Source organism: Gobius niger (assembly GCF_951799975.1).
Source record: "Gobius niger genome assembly, chromosome: 20".
Taxonomy (NCBI): Eukaryota; Metazoa; Chordata; class Actinopteri; order Gobiiformes; family Gobiidae; genus Gobius; species Gobius niger.
Genome location: NC_136871.1, coordinates 20,689,918 through 20,706,682, shown reverse-complemented (window position 1 = coordinate 20,706,682; position 16,765 = coordinate 20,689,918). Strand labels below are relative to the sequence as shown.

Genomic DNA, 16,765 nt, shown 5'->3' with positions numbered 1-16,765 from the left:
TTTTATTAGTTTAACGTTTGGTCATTGAGTGTCATATCCCCAAACAAAGCCCTAATATGTTATGGAGCTGCCTAGTCCAGCCCAATTCACCTTCTCCTCCCTTTTCCTTCTCCCGCTCTTTCGTCTTCCACCTGCTGAACTCCACACCTGCCTCTCAGCCACCAATGAACTCTGAAGTAAAATGCCCCCAGTGCCTCTCTTGCAGTGCCAGATCATCCCGTCACTCAAGCAGTGAGCTTATATCAGGCTTCTTTGTCTACTCTGAGACTTTTTTGATTGCTTGAATTTAAAAGTCCCCACCTCTCCTGTTCCAGGTGGAGCAACAGTAGTTCACACATCACTAACTTCTCACCTCCGTCTGTGCCTCGAGCCTCCTCCCCTGAATACCTATCTCCCCAACAGCTGCCGTCCAGGAGCTGCCCCCAAACCCCGTATTTGTTTAGACAAACAAGAGAGTTAGCAATGTTGTTTTTTTAATTCATGCAGTCTTTATATTTGAAGACTTTAGTGGTGCTAGGCTAGTGCTAGGCTTGTGCATATATACAGTATGTAACTAGTAGCCTGCCTCTCATTTCTGGCTGGCATGTGTTAATTGCAGAAGATGACTAACCTTGAGAATGATGGGAGCTCCAGGTTTCTGCTCCAGCACTCCGGTCAGGCTCAGGGGCTCGAGGTAAGGGTTGGGGTAGTACACAAAGCTGGTGTTGTTGTAGGTAAGCAGAGCCTGGACGTTGTTAAAGACAAAGCCAAACTCGTCCACGTGTTTGATGGTCTCCTGATCAGTGGTGTACTCTGCCTTCAGGGAAGGGGCAAAGCAGCTGATGGTGGTTCGATTCAGCACCTTGCAAACCTAAAAGAACAAAAAAATGCACATAATAACAACATCATTGACATTGTTTTTCATGTATTTTACACCATATACGTGGTATGGCGGATAAACACGTCACACTGGCCAAGGTAACACATGCTTTTTGTGCTTCTAGAAGTGTAACTAGTGCCAACATTTCTTTATTTGTACGGTTTAATATGACAATGCAATTATTGACACATAAGTCACAAAAATTTCTTTTCCATATCTCTTTCCTTAGGGATCCTTGTGTTATTTGTTGTAAAACTGCAGACAGCTTGCTTGTATCTTGGATTTTCATAAAGCAAGAACACCTCAAATGTATAGTCCTTAATCCCACTTTGCCCGTTTTTAATGTGTTGGTCCTTCAGTACAGTTTACGCCTGAGGACACGATTAAAAACCCACTGTAAACACTAGACCCTCCATGTAAATACACGGAGGTGAGGTGAATAGCTTAGCTGTCTGAACAATGGCAGCAGCTGGAGCTCTCATACAGCAAGACCTCAAATTTCAATGTGCGAAGCAAGAAAAAAACACGATATAATTAATAGCTGGACAACAATGCTAGGTTAGATTAGAAAAGAGACAGTGCGATATCATAAAACAATTGATCAAACATGGAAGGCTATATTTTTCACACTCCCCTGTCCATAATGGAAGAAAAAAAAGCATTAAACTGGACGACCATGTAATGATAATACAAGCTCGACAAGACTCTCAAAGCACAACATTGTAGGGATTCTGTATTCTCTCTGATATGTCGGTACAAATATCAGATGCATGTGAATTTAGCCTCATATTACCTCTCGTCTGCAAATCCCTTTAATACTTGCTTTAAGTGTCCTTGAAGCGGTAAGCCGTATCCATCGGTGTTTGTCTGCTGAATTAACCTGATTACTTAAAATACACCAGACAACTTCCTCACCTCTTGTTCTAGTTTTGGAGATGCTCAACAATATTATGAGGAAGTTTGGAAGACGTGTTTGATAACGAGCTTACCCTCATTAAATTTTACGATGACCCCCTTTAATCTGCTGATTTGTCTGAGAGTTCAGATTTAATCCCTGGAGATGTGAGCGCTGTCGGTGATTCTGAAATCCATGCTGTTTTAATTGACTGTCTCACATTCTGAGCTGGCGTCATTAACACTGAACCTAATTGCCTCAGTGCATTCTTCGGATGCCCATCTCTACAAAGCAGTAATGAAGTATTGATAGGTGTAGAGGGGCAACATGAAAATTGCTAATAGTAATAGTAATGTTAATGTTTAGACTTTATTGCGTGATTGGAAACCTACGTTTTAAAGTCAAGACACAACACACTGTGAACATTGTCAAGCCCAAACATTGAGGGAAAACAGAAATATGAATGAATATGAACCACATAACACGATATATATTCTGATTTATTAAATCATTGGCCACAACCCGGTGTCCTGTTTTTTACCTACATCTATCGAATGAGTCATGTGTGGAAAAAGATGGGGAATTAAAAACGCTAATTCTAATGCTACACTGCAAAAAGTACCCTTCTAAAAACAAGGAAAAAAAACCTTTAAAAAAGTCGTCTTGTTTGAAGGAAAAAATTCTGCCAATGGGGTAAGCATTTTTTTCTTGCTAAGAATTCTTTTTCCTAGAATATTTTTCATATCATACAACAAGAAAGAAACACTAAATTTAAGCAAATAAATAACTAGAATTAAGCAAAATGTCCTCAGAAAGTGGAATAATTTAAGTAAAACATTCTTATTTAGTGAACAATTTAGGGGTATTTTACTGAAATATTGCTTGATTTAAGTAAAATGTTCTAAATTACACACATTTTTGAGCAAAATGTTATAACGATATACTATCACCAGGCTGGAGGATTCACCTATTGCACATGTTTTTAATAGAGGGAAACGTACGCAGACACGGGGAGAACATGCTCCACACAGAAAGGCCCTGTCCTGGTGGGAATCAAACCCAGGACCTTTGAGCTGTGAAGCTGAGGCTCTAACCGCTGTGCCACCGCACCGCCCACTCTAAAGAATGTAATGTACTATCTATCTGTGAGAATCACTTCTTAAACTAAGAGTTGTTGTGATCTTATTTTTTCTTAAAATAAGAAAAAATATTCTTCTGCCTAATGCTGAAGAACATTCAAAAAGTCTTACTTTCTTGGTACAAGAAAAAATATCATGTTTTATAGCAAATATATCTGAACAAGAAATGACTAGATTTTATTTCCTAAAATAAGATTTTTTTTTTCTCAAGAAAACTTCGCTAGGCAAGACATTATTACTTTTTAGGGAAAAAATAAGAACTTATTTCTTAAAGTAAGACATTTATTACTTGCTTAGAATCCACTTTTTGCATGTATTCCAGTATTTGGGGTTAATCTTTAGTTTCTCGAGCCAAACTTTTCTCTTCTAAGCTCCTGTTGGGTGGCACAGTTAACTATTAAGTACCAAAATGTTGTGTAATACATAATATCTTTTGCACCAAAGGGATATTTTCTGGCTCAAACTTCTATCCCCAAAATGGAGGCTTGTGTGCTCCTGCAGTGGACCCTCAGGCTACTCTCTGACTGGTCCAAATTGGAAAAGGTAGGGCTAAAGGTGAGTTGGCTTTTGCCATCGGGGCTCTGCGCTATGGAGCCATCAATCGCTTTGAAGCCACCTGCCCGCAGAGCTCTGCCAGCAGACTCTGCAACATAAATCTCCCTCCAAAACCAAGTTGTGCTGGGTGTATCGTAGTTTGTAAGCAGCGGCCTGATCATGTTTCAATGGAACATCAACATCAGGTGTAGAAAGAAAGGTATTATGTTTTAAGCCCCTAAATGATTGTGTTTATGTTAGGGCCTAGCTGTAACAATGACAGACGTAATTTGTGAAGAAGAGCAGCTGGTCACATTTAGTTTTTCGTTTTAACTTACAGTAGCGCTTGTCCTAAAAACATAAATGAAACCAACAGTTCTATTAATTCAGTACATTAAAGCTGGTTTCAAATATAAGAGCTGTAAAAGCTGCAAAGGTTACAATTAGTCTTTCTGTGCTGGATTTCATTCTATAGGCGAAGCATTACAGAAGCAGTTTTATCTCTGGTAACGTCTCTTACGGCTACAATTTCTGCCAAGCATAGACGAAATGAACAAGAACACGTTGCCTAGTGGAGAAAATAAATATTTTAATTAGACATGGGGAAAACTCAGGTTACTTCAGCATTGATTTGGCGTGTGAAACAAAATCCAGCTTTCATTCGCCTTTTATGGATCTGCTCCAAAAATTAATTGGCTTGACACAATATCTGAGTTATCATGTTCAATGCGTTCATCTTTTTTGTCCAATTCTGCAGACACAAAAATGCAAGTAAAGCTACTTGGCAGAACTGTTGAAACTTAATATACAACTTTATAGCTGCATCATGTGTGTGTATCTTGTTGCAAGTAAATCTTATAAATGGTGACTTTAATAGAGAGAGAGAGAGAGAGAGAGAGAGAGCGAGAGGGAGAAAGAGAGAGGGAGAGAGAGAGAGGGAGAAAGAGAGAGAGGGAGAAAGAGAGAGGGAGAGAGAGAGAGAGGGAGAAAGAGAGAGGGAGAAAGAGAGAGGGAGAGAGAGGGAGAAAGAGAGAGGGAGAGAGAGGGAGAAAGAGAGAGGGAGAGAGAGGGAGAAAGAGAGAGGGAGAAAGAGAGAGGGAGAGAGAGGGAGAAAGAGAGAGGGAGAGAGAGGGAGAAAGAGAGAGGGAGAAAGAGAGAGGGAGAAAGAGAGAGGGAGAGAGAGGGAGAAAGAGAGAGAGAGAGAGGGAGAAAGAGAGAGAGGGAGAAAGAGAGAGGGAGAGAGAGAGAGAGAGAGGGAGAGAGAGAGAGGGAGAAAGAGAGAGGGAGAGAGAGGGAGAAAGAGAGAGAGAGAGAGAGGGGGAGAGAGAGAGAGAGAGAGAGAGAGAGGGAGAGAGAGAGAGGGAGAAAGAGAGAGGGAGAGAGAGGGAGAAAGAGAGAGGGAGAGAGAGGGAGAAAGAGAGAGAGAGAGAGAGGGAGAAAGAGAGAGAGGGAGAAAGAGAGAGGGAGAGAGAGAGAGAGAGAGGGAGAGAGAGAGAGGGAGAAAGAGAGAGGGAGAGAGAGGGAGAAAGAGAGAGAGAGAGAGAGAGGGAGAGAGAGAGAGAGAGGGAGAGAGAGAGAGAGAGAGAGAGAGAGAGAGGGAGAAAGAGATAGGGAGAGAGAGGGAGAAAGAGAGAGGGAGAGAGAGGGAGAAAGAGAGAGAGAGAGAGAGAGGGAGAAAGAGGGAGAAAGAGAGAGGGAGAGAGAGGGAGAAAGAGAGAGAGAGAGAGAGAGGGAGAAAGAGGGAGAAAGAGAGAGAGAAATAAAACCTTAAATAAAACCTATTTTTTATTGTGGTCATACCGCCTTTGCGATGCCCAATCCCGTCAGACCTTGGAAGCTAAGCAGGGAAGGGCCTGGTCGGTAATTGGATGGGAGACCGTTTAGGAACACCAGGAAGCCTAGCGAATGTAGTGAGTGAGTGAGTGAGTGAGTGAGTGAGTGAGTGAGTGAGTGAGTGAGTGAGTGAGTGAGTGAGTGAGTGAGTGAGTGAGTGAGTGAGTGAGTGAGTGAGTGAGTGGTTGGTGGTCGGAGGGGCCGATGGCGCAGACTGTTTGCTTCGCTTCCGTCAGTCTACCCCAGGGCAGCTGTGGCTACAATAGTAGCTTACTACCACCAAGTATGGAGTGAATGAATAATACAATGTGAAGCGTCTTTGAGTGTCCAGAAAAGCGCTATATAAAACCGATGCATTATTGATTGACTGCGGAATTCTTCCGCAGTCAATTATTGGTTTTCATGTTCTTTATTATTATTCCTCTTCCATCTTTTTCCCGATTTTCTAGAGCTTTCAGCACCTTCATGCTTTGTGCAATTTATGCAAGTTATGCATCAAAACGTTCCGCATGTTGAGGAGAAGGGTGCTATTACTTTTGGGACTTCTGCAACTTACGGTTTTTCCGCAATCGGCCAAAATGTCGGAGATTTTTCCCATTGACTTATAATGGGGCTGCCGCAAATCCATGCTTTTCTGCACTTTTTTCTGCATTTTATGCAATTTCTGCACTTTGTGCATGTTCAGCTTCTGCAACTTGTGGGTTTTGAGAAAAAATTGGCCTTCTGCAGTTTTCCAGTTTTTTTATACGGGGGTTTGAAATTTTTGCATTAGTGTGTATGGGGGGAATCCAGCCAATGGGGAGACTCCAGGACTTTCAGTCATTTGTGCAGCTTCTGCCAATCAAGCACTGAGGCCATTTCAACAGTTTGACCAGTTTATGGAATATAAAAAGTTTATGCAATATTAATAATTTATGCAAATTAACCACTTTATGGGATTTAACCAGTTAATGCATTTTAAAGCGTTTTTGCAACTTAAGAGTTTATGCCATTTAGGATTTATGCATTTTAAAGAGTTAATGCAATTTGCATAATTTATGCAAATTAACCCATTCATGCATTTTACCACTTTATGCAGTTTATACAGTTTATGCAACATGACATTTTATGCATTTTACCAGTTTATGCAAATTTCATTATGCAATTTCTGCATTCGCTTCCCGCATTTCCGCAGTCAATCGCAATGGCGCAGCCATTGCATTTCTAGTTATTATTGTTATTGTTATTGTTATTGTTATTGTTATTATTATTATTATTATTATTATTATTATTATTATTATTATTATTATTATTATTATTATCATTATTATTATTATTATTATCATTATTATTATTATTATTATTATTATTATTATTATTATTTTATAATTAGTGCACAAATATCCAGCATAATGAGGGCTTGTTGTTTGAATATAAATATGTGTTTCTCATGTATCAAAAGACATCTTGGATCATGACTCACATTCACAGATTCGTGGCCGGCATACTTGACCCGGACACGTGGCTCCTGGACAACATCTAGGTTTGTTCCTGTCACCGTCAACGTGGTGTGTCCACTGGAAGAAAATTAAACACAGTAGTATGAAAAATGGATTGATCGTTAAAAACTGAAGACCTGCAGGACATGACTGCATGGATAACAGACAGCTGGAGAGAAATCAATCTTTAATTTGCAGACTCAACATTTTCTTGGTTTTCATGTTTGAAGAGGCGTAGCTGGCAGGAGCGCTCGCTCATTCTTTGTTATAGAACAGGAAGAGCCTGATCAAACAGCAAACCAGCTGGCTGCTACTTCGCATTCATCCTTGACTGTGAGGCTGGCGAGGCACAAATACAGGTGCTGCTTGTTTACATATCTGCTAGATCTGATTAAAATAAACACCGCTCTCTAATCTTCATATAACCTGTGGCACGCTGTGAAAGATTGCTGTTTGAAAATGCAGTCTGAAATGTTGGGCAGGAGAAGTGAGACTGACGGAGAAAGAGTGAAGAACTGGTCAAACTAGTCAAGTCGATGGAGGGACGATCCTTCTCTTTTCCCACTTCAAAGACCACCTAAGCTTGTAAGGCTGCATAGCGCAACTACACATTCATGATGAGCCCTCTTGATTGGTACTCCACAAAGCTTCTCCTGTTTCCCAGTTGAAGGCCAGCAGTATTTCTCTGAAGTTTAACCAGCGTAGATACACTGCTGGTAATCCCACCAAGAGCCAATTTAAGGGGGAAGCTCAGGATAGGAAGGAATATAGATAGAACATTTGTATTTGTTCATCGTCCGGTGTTGATACAATGACTCTCGACCCGGTGCACCTTATAACTACCGTGTATCTCTTCAGGTTACATTGAATATAGAGAAGAGAAATATTCCTTGGTACATACCATCCTCTAACTGAAGATTACTTCAACCAGTCTGAGTAAGACACGTATTGTTTTAATTGGCCACTTGTCTGTGATCACTGAGATAATAACATTTGCATCAGTCTCACAGTGTCCCTGATTGCTGCCTCACAGATTGGCTGTCATAATGATAATCTGTACTAGGCACAATGCCACATTTAGGCAGAAGGCCTTTTCATATTAATAGTAAAAAAAAAAAAAAAAAAAATATTGGAAGGTGTATATGCAAAAATGCATGTCTATGAAGTGATGAAAAGTCCATCTTAGCTCCTTAGAGAAATATGCTCGTGAAAGGATGCATTTGTACTGATACAGTCAAAGTGGAAGAATATACATGGATTCTGTTTGAGCATTTTGTATGCATTATGTATAGACTATTGGGTGTATAGAGTCTCAGGTCAGAGGAGAGTTGCAAGATGTTGTGGAGACTGCCGTGACTGGCAGTCTCTACAACGTCTCCGCAATATCTCTGCAAAATTTCTGCAACTCGGATTGATTTCACGCATACAAAGGGCCTAGCTCACTGGCCTAGAGTTGCCGTTGGTCACGGAGATGTCTCCGAGACGTCCCCTGGAGATAAGGCGAGTCTTTAGGTAGTCTCGATGAAAACTAACAGGTTTGATTTCTCTGAGACATCTCCGTGACCAGTGGCAACACAAGTCTCCAACTAGTCTCCAGGCTGGTGAGATAGGCCCTTTAAATTGCAGAACTAAAATATCAATATCTGTTGCACTTTCCAACTGTCTCACTAATTGTAGGAGCATGATATTTTAGGTGGTGATATACTCCCATTATTATGTTACCATAACTGGAATGGGTAATAATAGGAGTGATACAGACATGGCAGTAGTTGCTGCTGTACAAGTATGGCCTCTATAAAACATATATAATCCTTTGTGAGTCCATTGTGCTGATGTTACCTGGTAATACTCCAAAGTGGTTCAATGCGCTGGACTGTTGGATCCTCTATGTACTCGAATGATAGACTCCCAGGTACTTTAGCTTTGTCCACAGTCAGAGAAACCTGGACTGGCCCCGCCCCCGTCAACGATGGAGCAGAGAAACACACGATCTCCGACATGGCCCTCCTGCCGAAGACAGGACAATTTATGGTTCTCTTTGATAGTGATCACCACAGTTACAACTGCAGTGGTTAACCCATGGCTTCACGCAGTTATGAGCCCCCATATTAGCATTAAGGGAAGGGATTCATCACGTCTGGCCCTTCCCTTCCTCCTTACATTTGCATTAACGATGGAACAGTGTAATTAGAGGCAGCTCAGGCAAATGGCTCCATCGTTTCATCCGCTGACTGAGTGAGTGGGGGGTATTTTCAACTTCAAATAGAACTAAAAATACTCTTGCAGTGACGGGTAAGGGTTTCAGACCTGTCAAGTGATGCATTAATAAAAGTTAAACATTTCATTTTTAACACATTGAAGTTGAAGTGGATCTTCATGATTCTGTTTAAAAAAAAAAATGAAAAGAAATATCCTTTGTAAAATAAATCTTATTAACAGCAAAATTGCATTGGTATGGAAGTCAACATCATACCAACATCATCATCAAGTTAAATAAAGCTAATCAAGACCCTCTAAAAGGCACTGGAGTACCTGTTATTATGAACTCATTATTTTATGTATTTGTCCTACTGCACTAGACCTCATGCTTAATCACCTAACTTGCTGACTGAGCCCTTAACCATGCAACAAATGCACGCTGATTGAAGCAAAGACAGCCACCTTCGTGTGTAGTTCCTACCTGTACAGTTCACAGGTCTGGTTGCCAAAGTACACATTTACGGTGCTTCCAGCACCCAGGTTCTCCCCCACAATGGTGACTTTGGTGCCCCCAGACTCAGGGCCTCTTCCTGGGGTCAGTGCCAGCATCAAAGGACTCTGTCAAAATCCAAAACATGAATCTGAGGAGATTTGTATTTTAATAGGATGTAAGATCAAATAAAAAATCTAAAATCTAACAAGTTTTCTGAAATTCGCAAAAGGTCAGAAACCAGAAAAGCGTATTGCAACATGTTAGATTTGACTCACAGGACGCATTATGCCAGATTCTTATCTTTTATGGAATTGTCCCTGATTTAAGAAGGAAAGAATATGAAAACGTGTTCATGTAAAAATGAAGAATTATCTTGTGTTTACCAAAACTGTTTTTTAGTTTTACTATTTTAGTCTGTCAGTTTTGGATTGAGAATTGAACAGGAGGAATTTTACTTGAAACAACGATGGGAATATTCACATTTTTAGCTTGAAGTCTTTTCCCTTCACAAATTCACAAGGAAAAGTTTTCATCCTTCTCAGACTCACCACAAAGGAGTAGATCTGGGAGGACTGGGCACGCAGCTCGGGTCTGCACTGGCCGACACACAGCATCACTGGGCCCGGAGCACTACCTCCGGGGGCTGCTGCCATCTCACACACAATCCTACCGAAACAACAACAAATGCATTTATTCATTCACATTCTGACATTATGCATGCACGAGATAAACAGAAGACTGGCCGCAGTGTAGCACATCTTTTATGTATTGTACAGGGGGGAGGGACGTGATGGCCCCAGCAGCCACAGTGATTGAGGCAGACTTTCATGGAAGTTGTGGGTCAATACGACGGGCCATATTTCTTCCTAATGGGAAACCTATAACAGCAATATAACTCACATGATAAAGTACACCCCTCCCTCGTGCGCCGCAAGATCGCCACCCACCATTACCTCGCGTTACCATGACAACACAGGGGTGTCTTCGATAAATCAGTATTGCCTGTCAGGTCAATAAGACAAAGTGCACCATGAATAAGTCATTATAGCAACTGACCCCATGCTGGAATTAATGATTGGAACAGCTGTAATGCCATGTTTTAAGGCTCTAAGCGTCGCACCGCGCCTCTCAAACTCTGCATTTCCTGATACAAAAAAAACAACCAATGAATTGTCCCCAGCGAGCCATTCCAATCATACATCACTGGAGTTTTCCAATTTTCTGCTGGATGTTCCTTTCGTCCTTTTCCCCGCATGGAAATAAATAAAGTCCCTGTAGCTTGAGCCCCATTGTATTACATGGCTGTGAGAGAAACACATGGCTAACAGATTGCCCCTCCAGTCAACGACATGCAGCGCATTTCTATTACAGTTGCGGAAAAAGGTCTCATTTCAACAATGAAACAAAGACTGTCTCTCCCCTTCCATGACTACATCAGTGCAAAACACCAAACTACAACCTGGTTATTGATCTAACCTTAGATTCAGAAATCAGAGGCTCAGTACGACCAAAACAAATGTGTGTATTTTCATGTGGGTTGGAAGTTAAGCACAGTAAAATGTTATGACAAAACTAAAGCAACCATATATTGGAAATGATTAATGAATAACAATCAGTTGCAAAGTTTAATAGCAATACTATGCAAATTACTAATTTTGCCTAAACGTATTTTATGGTTTAAATGTAGTAGCAGTAGTTTACATCTACACTTCAAAGCCTTACTGTTCTGCGGTGATATAGCCTTCTTCTCGAGGTGTGCACTGGACTCCTGCCACCTCCACATTGCCCTCAAGCTCAGAGAACGACAGTCCCAGATTCAGGCCCTGAATGGTCACCAAAGTCCCCCCCTCAAGAGGTCCTGCGATAGGGCTCACCTGCAAAAAGAACAAACAAAAACCTCAATGCTCATTCACTTATACTTACACTCTTATCTGGATGTGTGTGTTGATAAAATGTATGGAGTCCAATATAATTATGTAAGTATAGCCTATACATCAGTCTGTTTATCTATTCATTTATTATGAGAATATTATGGAAATCCAGAATCAGCGCAATGTTTCTAAATCTGGGGACACCAGGGATAACAGGGGGAGCCTGGTCTGATCTCAGTAAATTCAACAGTACATTAAACACATTATAATTGTGAGGAGAGTGCAAGTGCAAAGAACACTTCAATTCTTGTAATGTGTCTGAAATAAACATAGAACGCATAATTTGATGTATTTGCCGGAACCGCAGTTTTGCACTCTGAATGGCCCAGCTTAACTCCAGTTTGTGGGGGTCATTTTTCAGAAAAAGAAAAACATCATAATACAAAAGAGTGCAGTTTTATGGATGAAAATCTATATTGTTGAGTGTTTATCGTTGAGTGCATATCTCGATATCAATATTGATACGATAATGATATATCTTTGATCCCTAGAACCAGTGTTACTGAGAACACTTGCTCAATGAACTGAGCATTTTTTTTTTAATGCATTCCCTGGTGCAACCAAATTCTTTTTCCTTAAAGGAACAGGCCACCGTTTTTACATACTGAAATATGTTCTTGCCTGAGCTTAAACGAGTTGATTCATACCTGTCTGGTCTTTGTGCGTGCTCTCGGTCACGCAAAACGACCAAAGATGTTGCTAGCATTTGGCCTCTCCCAATGTATTCCTATAGCTCCAAACGGGGGTGAAGTTGGAAGCTACCACACTCTTCCACGGGCACGCACAAAGACCAGACAGGTATGTATCAACTCATCTAAGCTCAGGTAAGAACATATCTCAGTATTTAAAAACGGTGGCCTATTCCTTTAACAAATTCAACTGGAACACCTTGGATTTGGAGGTGTCATGGTTCTTAACAGGAAAAAGGTGGCTTGCCCTGTCCGGGTCGGTGAAGGGTCTCAAGTGGAAGAGTTTAAGTATCTTGGGATCTTGCTAATGAGATATGTAGACGGATTGGTGCAGAATCTGCAGTAATGTGGTCACTGTATCGGACTGTTGTGGTGAAGACGCAGTTGAGTTGAAAAGACAAAGCATTGATTTACTGGTCAATCTATTTCCTACTCTTACCGAAGGTCATGTGATTGGGACATGACCGAAAGATCGTGGAAAAAAAGTGGTCGAAATGCGTTTCTTCTGCAGAGTAGCTGGGCTAGCAGCGACCAGGAAAGCAGCTTAGTCACGCATGAAAAGCTTGGAGTAGAGCTGCTGCTCATTCACGTCGACAGTTCTCCCGCATAAGCTGGAGGAATGTGCGTGGATAAGGAAATCTGGACATCTTAGCTCAGAATGCTGACTCCACAACCCCTCCAGGATAAAGGGGAAGAAAGGAATGGAACTGGCACACACACAATGCATTGGTCACAGATCCTGAATTCCTTATCCTTTATCACATTTTTGTGGATTCATAAAACACACATTTGCTTTCCTCAAATCAATTGAAATGCACATCAGCCAAGCATGAATACATAAAACATTGGCAAAGACACCTTGAGTAGCATTAGCCAGCCCTTCCTGTATAAAGTGAAGCTTCTCAGCAGGACACCTCTGGACCTGCAGAGCTGAGCAGGGGCTACAGCAGCGTGTCACTGACTGCTCTCCACTGTCGATTCATCGGGCTCCGGCTCCTTCAGAAACACTAATAACGTGACAGGGACTTCAAAGAGTCTGCACGCTTTGAAGTAGAGGAGCCTCGCATCTCGGTGCCTGACCCAGTGTGCCTCATTGTGCGAGAATGAACAGGAGTTAGTGGCATAAAAGATCCATCTCCACTCTCTCTAAACAGTCTGAATGCGTTTATCTGTCGCTCATTTAGGGGGGTTCAGACAGTGTGCAAAGAGAGGGAAGATAGACAAAGGCAAACACACACTCAGAGGGGAAATTGGAGAGAACCCATAGACCCAAAGCAGCTGTTTATAAACTGAACAGGTTGGCATGCTGTGTGCTGAGTTTGAGTGGGAGTGATGGGAAGTGGATGAGCTTCCCGGGGCTCTTTTTGGAAGTAAATAAAGCTCAAACTAAACTGAAACTGAACAAAGAAAAAGTTTGGTCACAATGCTCAACTATTATTTTGTGTAAAGAGTCAGTGCTACCATGCTTGCCATCTTTAGGCACAAGACATTTCACTCATATCGCCCTGTATGCGGTTGGTTGACAAAAGTATGCAAGCTCTCTACGAGATGAGGAGCTTTCCGATGTCCTTAGGCCGTAAAACCTCAGGTAGGGATTTCTGATCACAACTTTGTTTTCTAAATGACACTAAACCCATTCTTTTGTCTTTACCTCTCAAATCTACAATGTCTTACCAAAAGCAAACCCGACACAGCAGAAGTTATACCTCCCGTGTGTCATATATATTTTGCGGGTGGCATTTTCTTCGACATATATTTGCCCTAGCCTTCTGCAAATCTGGTCAGTTGCGTGGTTTATGGTCAGCCTGCATGTAAACATTGTGCCGTAACTCATGTGTCAATGAGAAAGTGACTGGGCAAGTGTCCAACCCAGACCTCGGTGATGCGCGGGTTGGTGCACTTGACATTCCGGGCAGACAGGTCCAGCCAGCGACTCGCGTAGGGAGAGACGGGGGCGCAGTGTTGCTTCAGGGTGCACTTGCCCTCTCCGCTGCACCAGCCGCACTGGAACTTCCTGTCAGCGCGTAGACACATCCCACAGCTGTCCCTCTGGGCGCTGCATTTGTACAGGTGGACTATAAGGAGGCGGGAAATGAAACAAGTTAAAAAGGCACGTAAATGCGAGGCCATTTACTTTTCACCGTGAAATGTTACAATACACGTCTTTAAATCTACTAAAATGGTGCAAGTATTGAACGTTAAAGGAATAGGCCACCGTTTTTTAAATACTTAGATATGTTCTTACCTTAGCTTAGACGAGTTGAGCTTAGTCGCTTCTAACTTCACCTCCGTTTGGATCCATAGATGAGAAGAAGAGAGGCTGACAGAGGGCACGCGTACATACCAGACAGCTACATATCAACTCGTCTACGCTCAGGTAAGAACATATATCAGTATTTTAAAAAAGGTGGCCTATTCCTTTAATACTTAGCAGAACTTATACCATTACACCAGAGTTTTAAACGATCCATCTTTAAAGCCTTCTTCCTAAAGTGCCCAGTATTTATGCTTGGAGAAAGTGCTGACATGACTAGCTTAAATTCATAGCCATCCTTGACACAGTGGGTATATTTCACACGGGAACCCACGCTGACAACCGAGAGCACCCTGATGGAGGGAAGCTGACACAGAGACCTGAAAATCTAAAGCGAGCAACTATAAAGATTCGGCCTTCAACTGAGCCTCGGAGTGATTGGGTTCTTTCTGATCACACTGGCCACTGTTGTGAACTTTCTCTCAAGGTCCTTTGGGTGTCTTGAAGCCCTTTCGATGACCCATCTATCCTGCTTGGATTGAGTGCTTTATACTTCTCTTGGCTGACAGTGATGGAAAGCAGAGGCACCTTTAATCTTCTTGGGATTGTCGATGATGAAATTGCCGTTCCATACGATTGAGAGGTCCACGGCCAGGTCACTGATCTTCACACCGTCGTACATGTACTGAAAATCACAGAGTAACACAGTGTGAACCGAAAGTGGATCTTTTCAGAGGCGGGCAAAGTATAAAAAAAGAAAGAAAAAGAGGCACAGGCTGCAGCAACATAAAGAAACAAAGCATAGTAGAATGAGAGGATGAAAAAAAAAGCCATGAGAAGAGGCCATGACGAGACAAGGCTTTTAAGCATCTGTCATCTCTGCAATACCCTGTCTAACCTGCTCCTGTCGGCCCCACTCCTCTCTAAACCACCGGAACACAAACCTGGACCTAATCATCCACATCTCAAGAAAATGGCCTTTTCATTCTTTGCCACAGAAATGCACCATGCAGTAAAGTTCTTGCACTTCAATTCACTTTTCCTATTCCGATCGGGCTAATTAAACTTCACATAATGTGCACTCATTTCATCACTCATTTTCAAATCCATTCAATTTTAAAGTCTGTGTGGCTTATCAGTTATGAATAAAATGAAGGCAAAAAAAAAGGCATCACTTCTGTCTCCATTTCCCTATATTGGTTTTTCTCTTCATGCTCTGCCCCGCGCTTGCGTGACAGTGATGTACCAGTGTATCTGTCAGGCTGATTTGACAGCAGTGTGTGCCTCTCAGGAGTGCTGGGGGTCATACCGAGCTGTTCTGGCACTGTACGCTGGTGCTGTTGAAGCGGAGGGCAGTGACTCTGTGGCTGGTTCCCTGCACATGCACCACGCACTCGTAGCCCCGCTGACCTGACTGCGGCTGGGGCAGGTTACGCGCCTTCAGGGTGATTGGGCGCACTTCACCGGCCGGAATCAGGATCTGTTCGGAGTTTAAAAGCTGGGGGCAATCCTGGGGGGGGGGGGGGGAAACACCTTTGTCATACAAGGTAATTATAATCAAACTTTTTTTTTTGTAATTAACATTTGCCCCTTCTTAATTTGGGGTTTACTTTGGATGCCATCAGTCCAATAGAAAGGATTAAAGCCATATTAACAACTGTGGCAAAGTGTGTTTGTGCTGCAATATATAAACATGGCATTGTCGGATATGCTGTTCACTTGTGGAAATGTATAGATAGCACTTGTATAGCACTTTTCAATACAAAGTTACGAAGTGCTCTCGATGAATCCATGCGCAAACATAAACATCAAACACAGGCAGTTTTGTCTCCATACCAGACTCTAGCTTTGCCTTTATATCTGTGTCTGTTTCCAAGTGGTGTGTACCTCTGTGGCGTTCACCCGGCCCTCCTGAAAGGAACAGCTGCTGGGGTCGTGGGTGCACAGGTTGCGATATTTGCACCAGTGGCATCGGAAAGTGCTGTTTACACACGACAGGCATCTGCAAGGAAGAGAAAGTGATTACAGTACGTTCCTTTGTAAAACTCCCCCACTCCTGCAATTTGCTTTCACTTTGAGCACATTATCGACATCTTTCCAGAGGGACTATTCAAATTATGGTTTTGTGCTGAAGTTATTATTTTTCTTTCAAAGAGAGAATGCAAACCTTTTCAATGGCTGGCTGGGTGAATGAAGTTTTTATGACAAATGTGACAATAAATGACCGTGAGAAAGATGTCAGTGAATTGTTCTCTAGCCTTTTTCTGTTGCAGCGTGTATTGTTCAGAAGTTACAAGTCACATTGGATTTTCAAATCATCAAGAACTCACGAAACAGTGTCTTTGTGCTGGTCCTGGACCGGGGCATATGCACAGACAAAATCTGAGGGTTTATGGGTTCATGGAAGCTCATTGTGAGACTTTTTTAAAACTCTATAAGCGTGAACACAGTGAGCTTTGGG

General features: G+C 42.1%; 1 protein-coding gene across 1 annotated transcript in view; it reads right to left on the bottom strand.

The window, feature by feature from the left end:
• Positions 1 to 16,765, bottom strand: part of LOC306979918 (plexin-A2-like) — an 86,688-nt gene that overhangs the window by 18,294 nt on the left and 51,629 nt on the right. Inside the window, exons 9-18 of the mRNA XM_079579072.1 lie at positions 16,192 to 16,306; positions 15,614 to 15,814; positions 14,893 to 14,989; positions 13,926 to 14,125; positions 11,153 to 11,304; positions 9,979 to 10,096; positions 9,419 to 9,555; positions 8,578 to 8,745; positions 6,723 to 6,816; positions 611 to 850 (exon numbers count right to left, since the gene is read on the bottom strand). Of these exons, the coding sequence (XP_079435198.1) occupies positions 611 to 850; positions 6,723 to 6,816; positions 8,578 to 8,745; positions 9,419 to 9,555; positions 9,979 to 10,096; positions 11,153 to 11,304; positions 13,926 to 14,125; positions 14,893 to 14,989; positions 15,614 to 15,814; positions 16,192 to 16,306 (1,522 nt within the window). The remainder of the gene's footprint in view (positions 1 to 610; positions 851 to 6,722; positions 6,817 to 8,577; positions 8,746 to 9,418; positions 9,556 to 9,978; positions 10,097 to 11,152; positions 11,305 to 13,925; positions 14,126 to 14,892; positions 14,990 to 15,613; positions 15,815 to 16,191; positions 16,307 to 16,765) is intronic.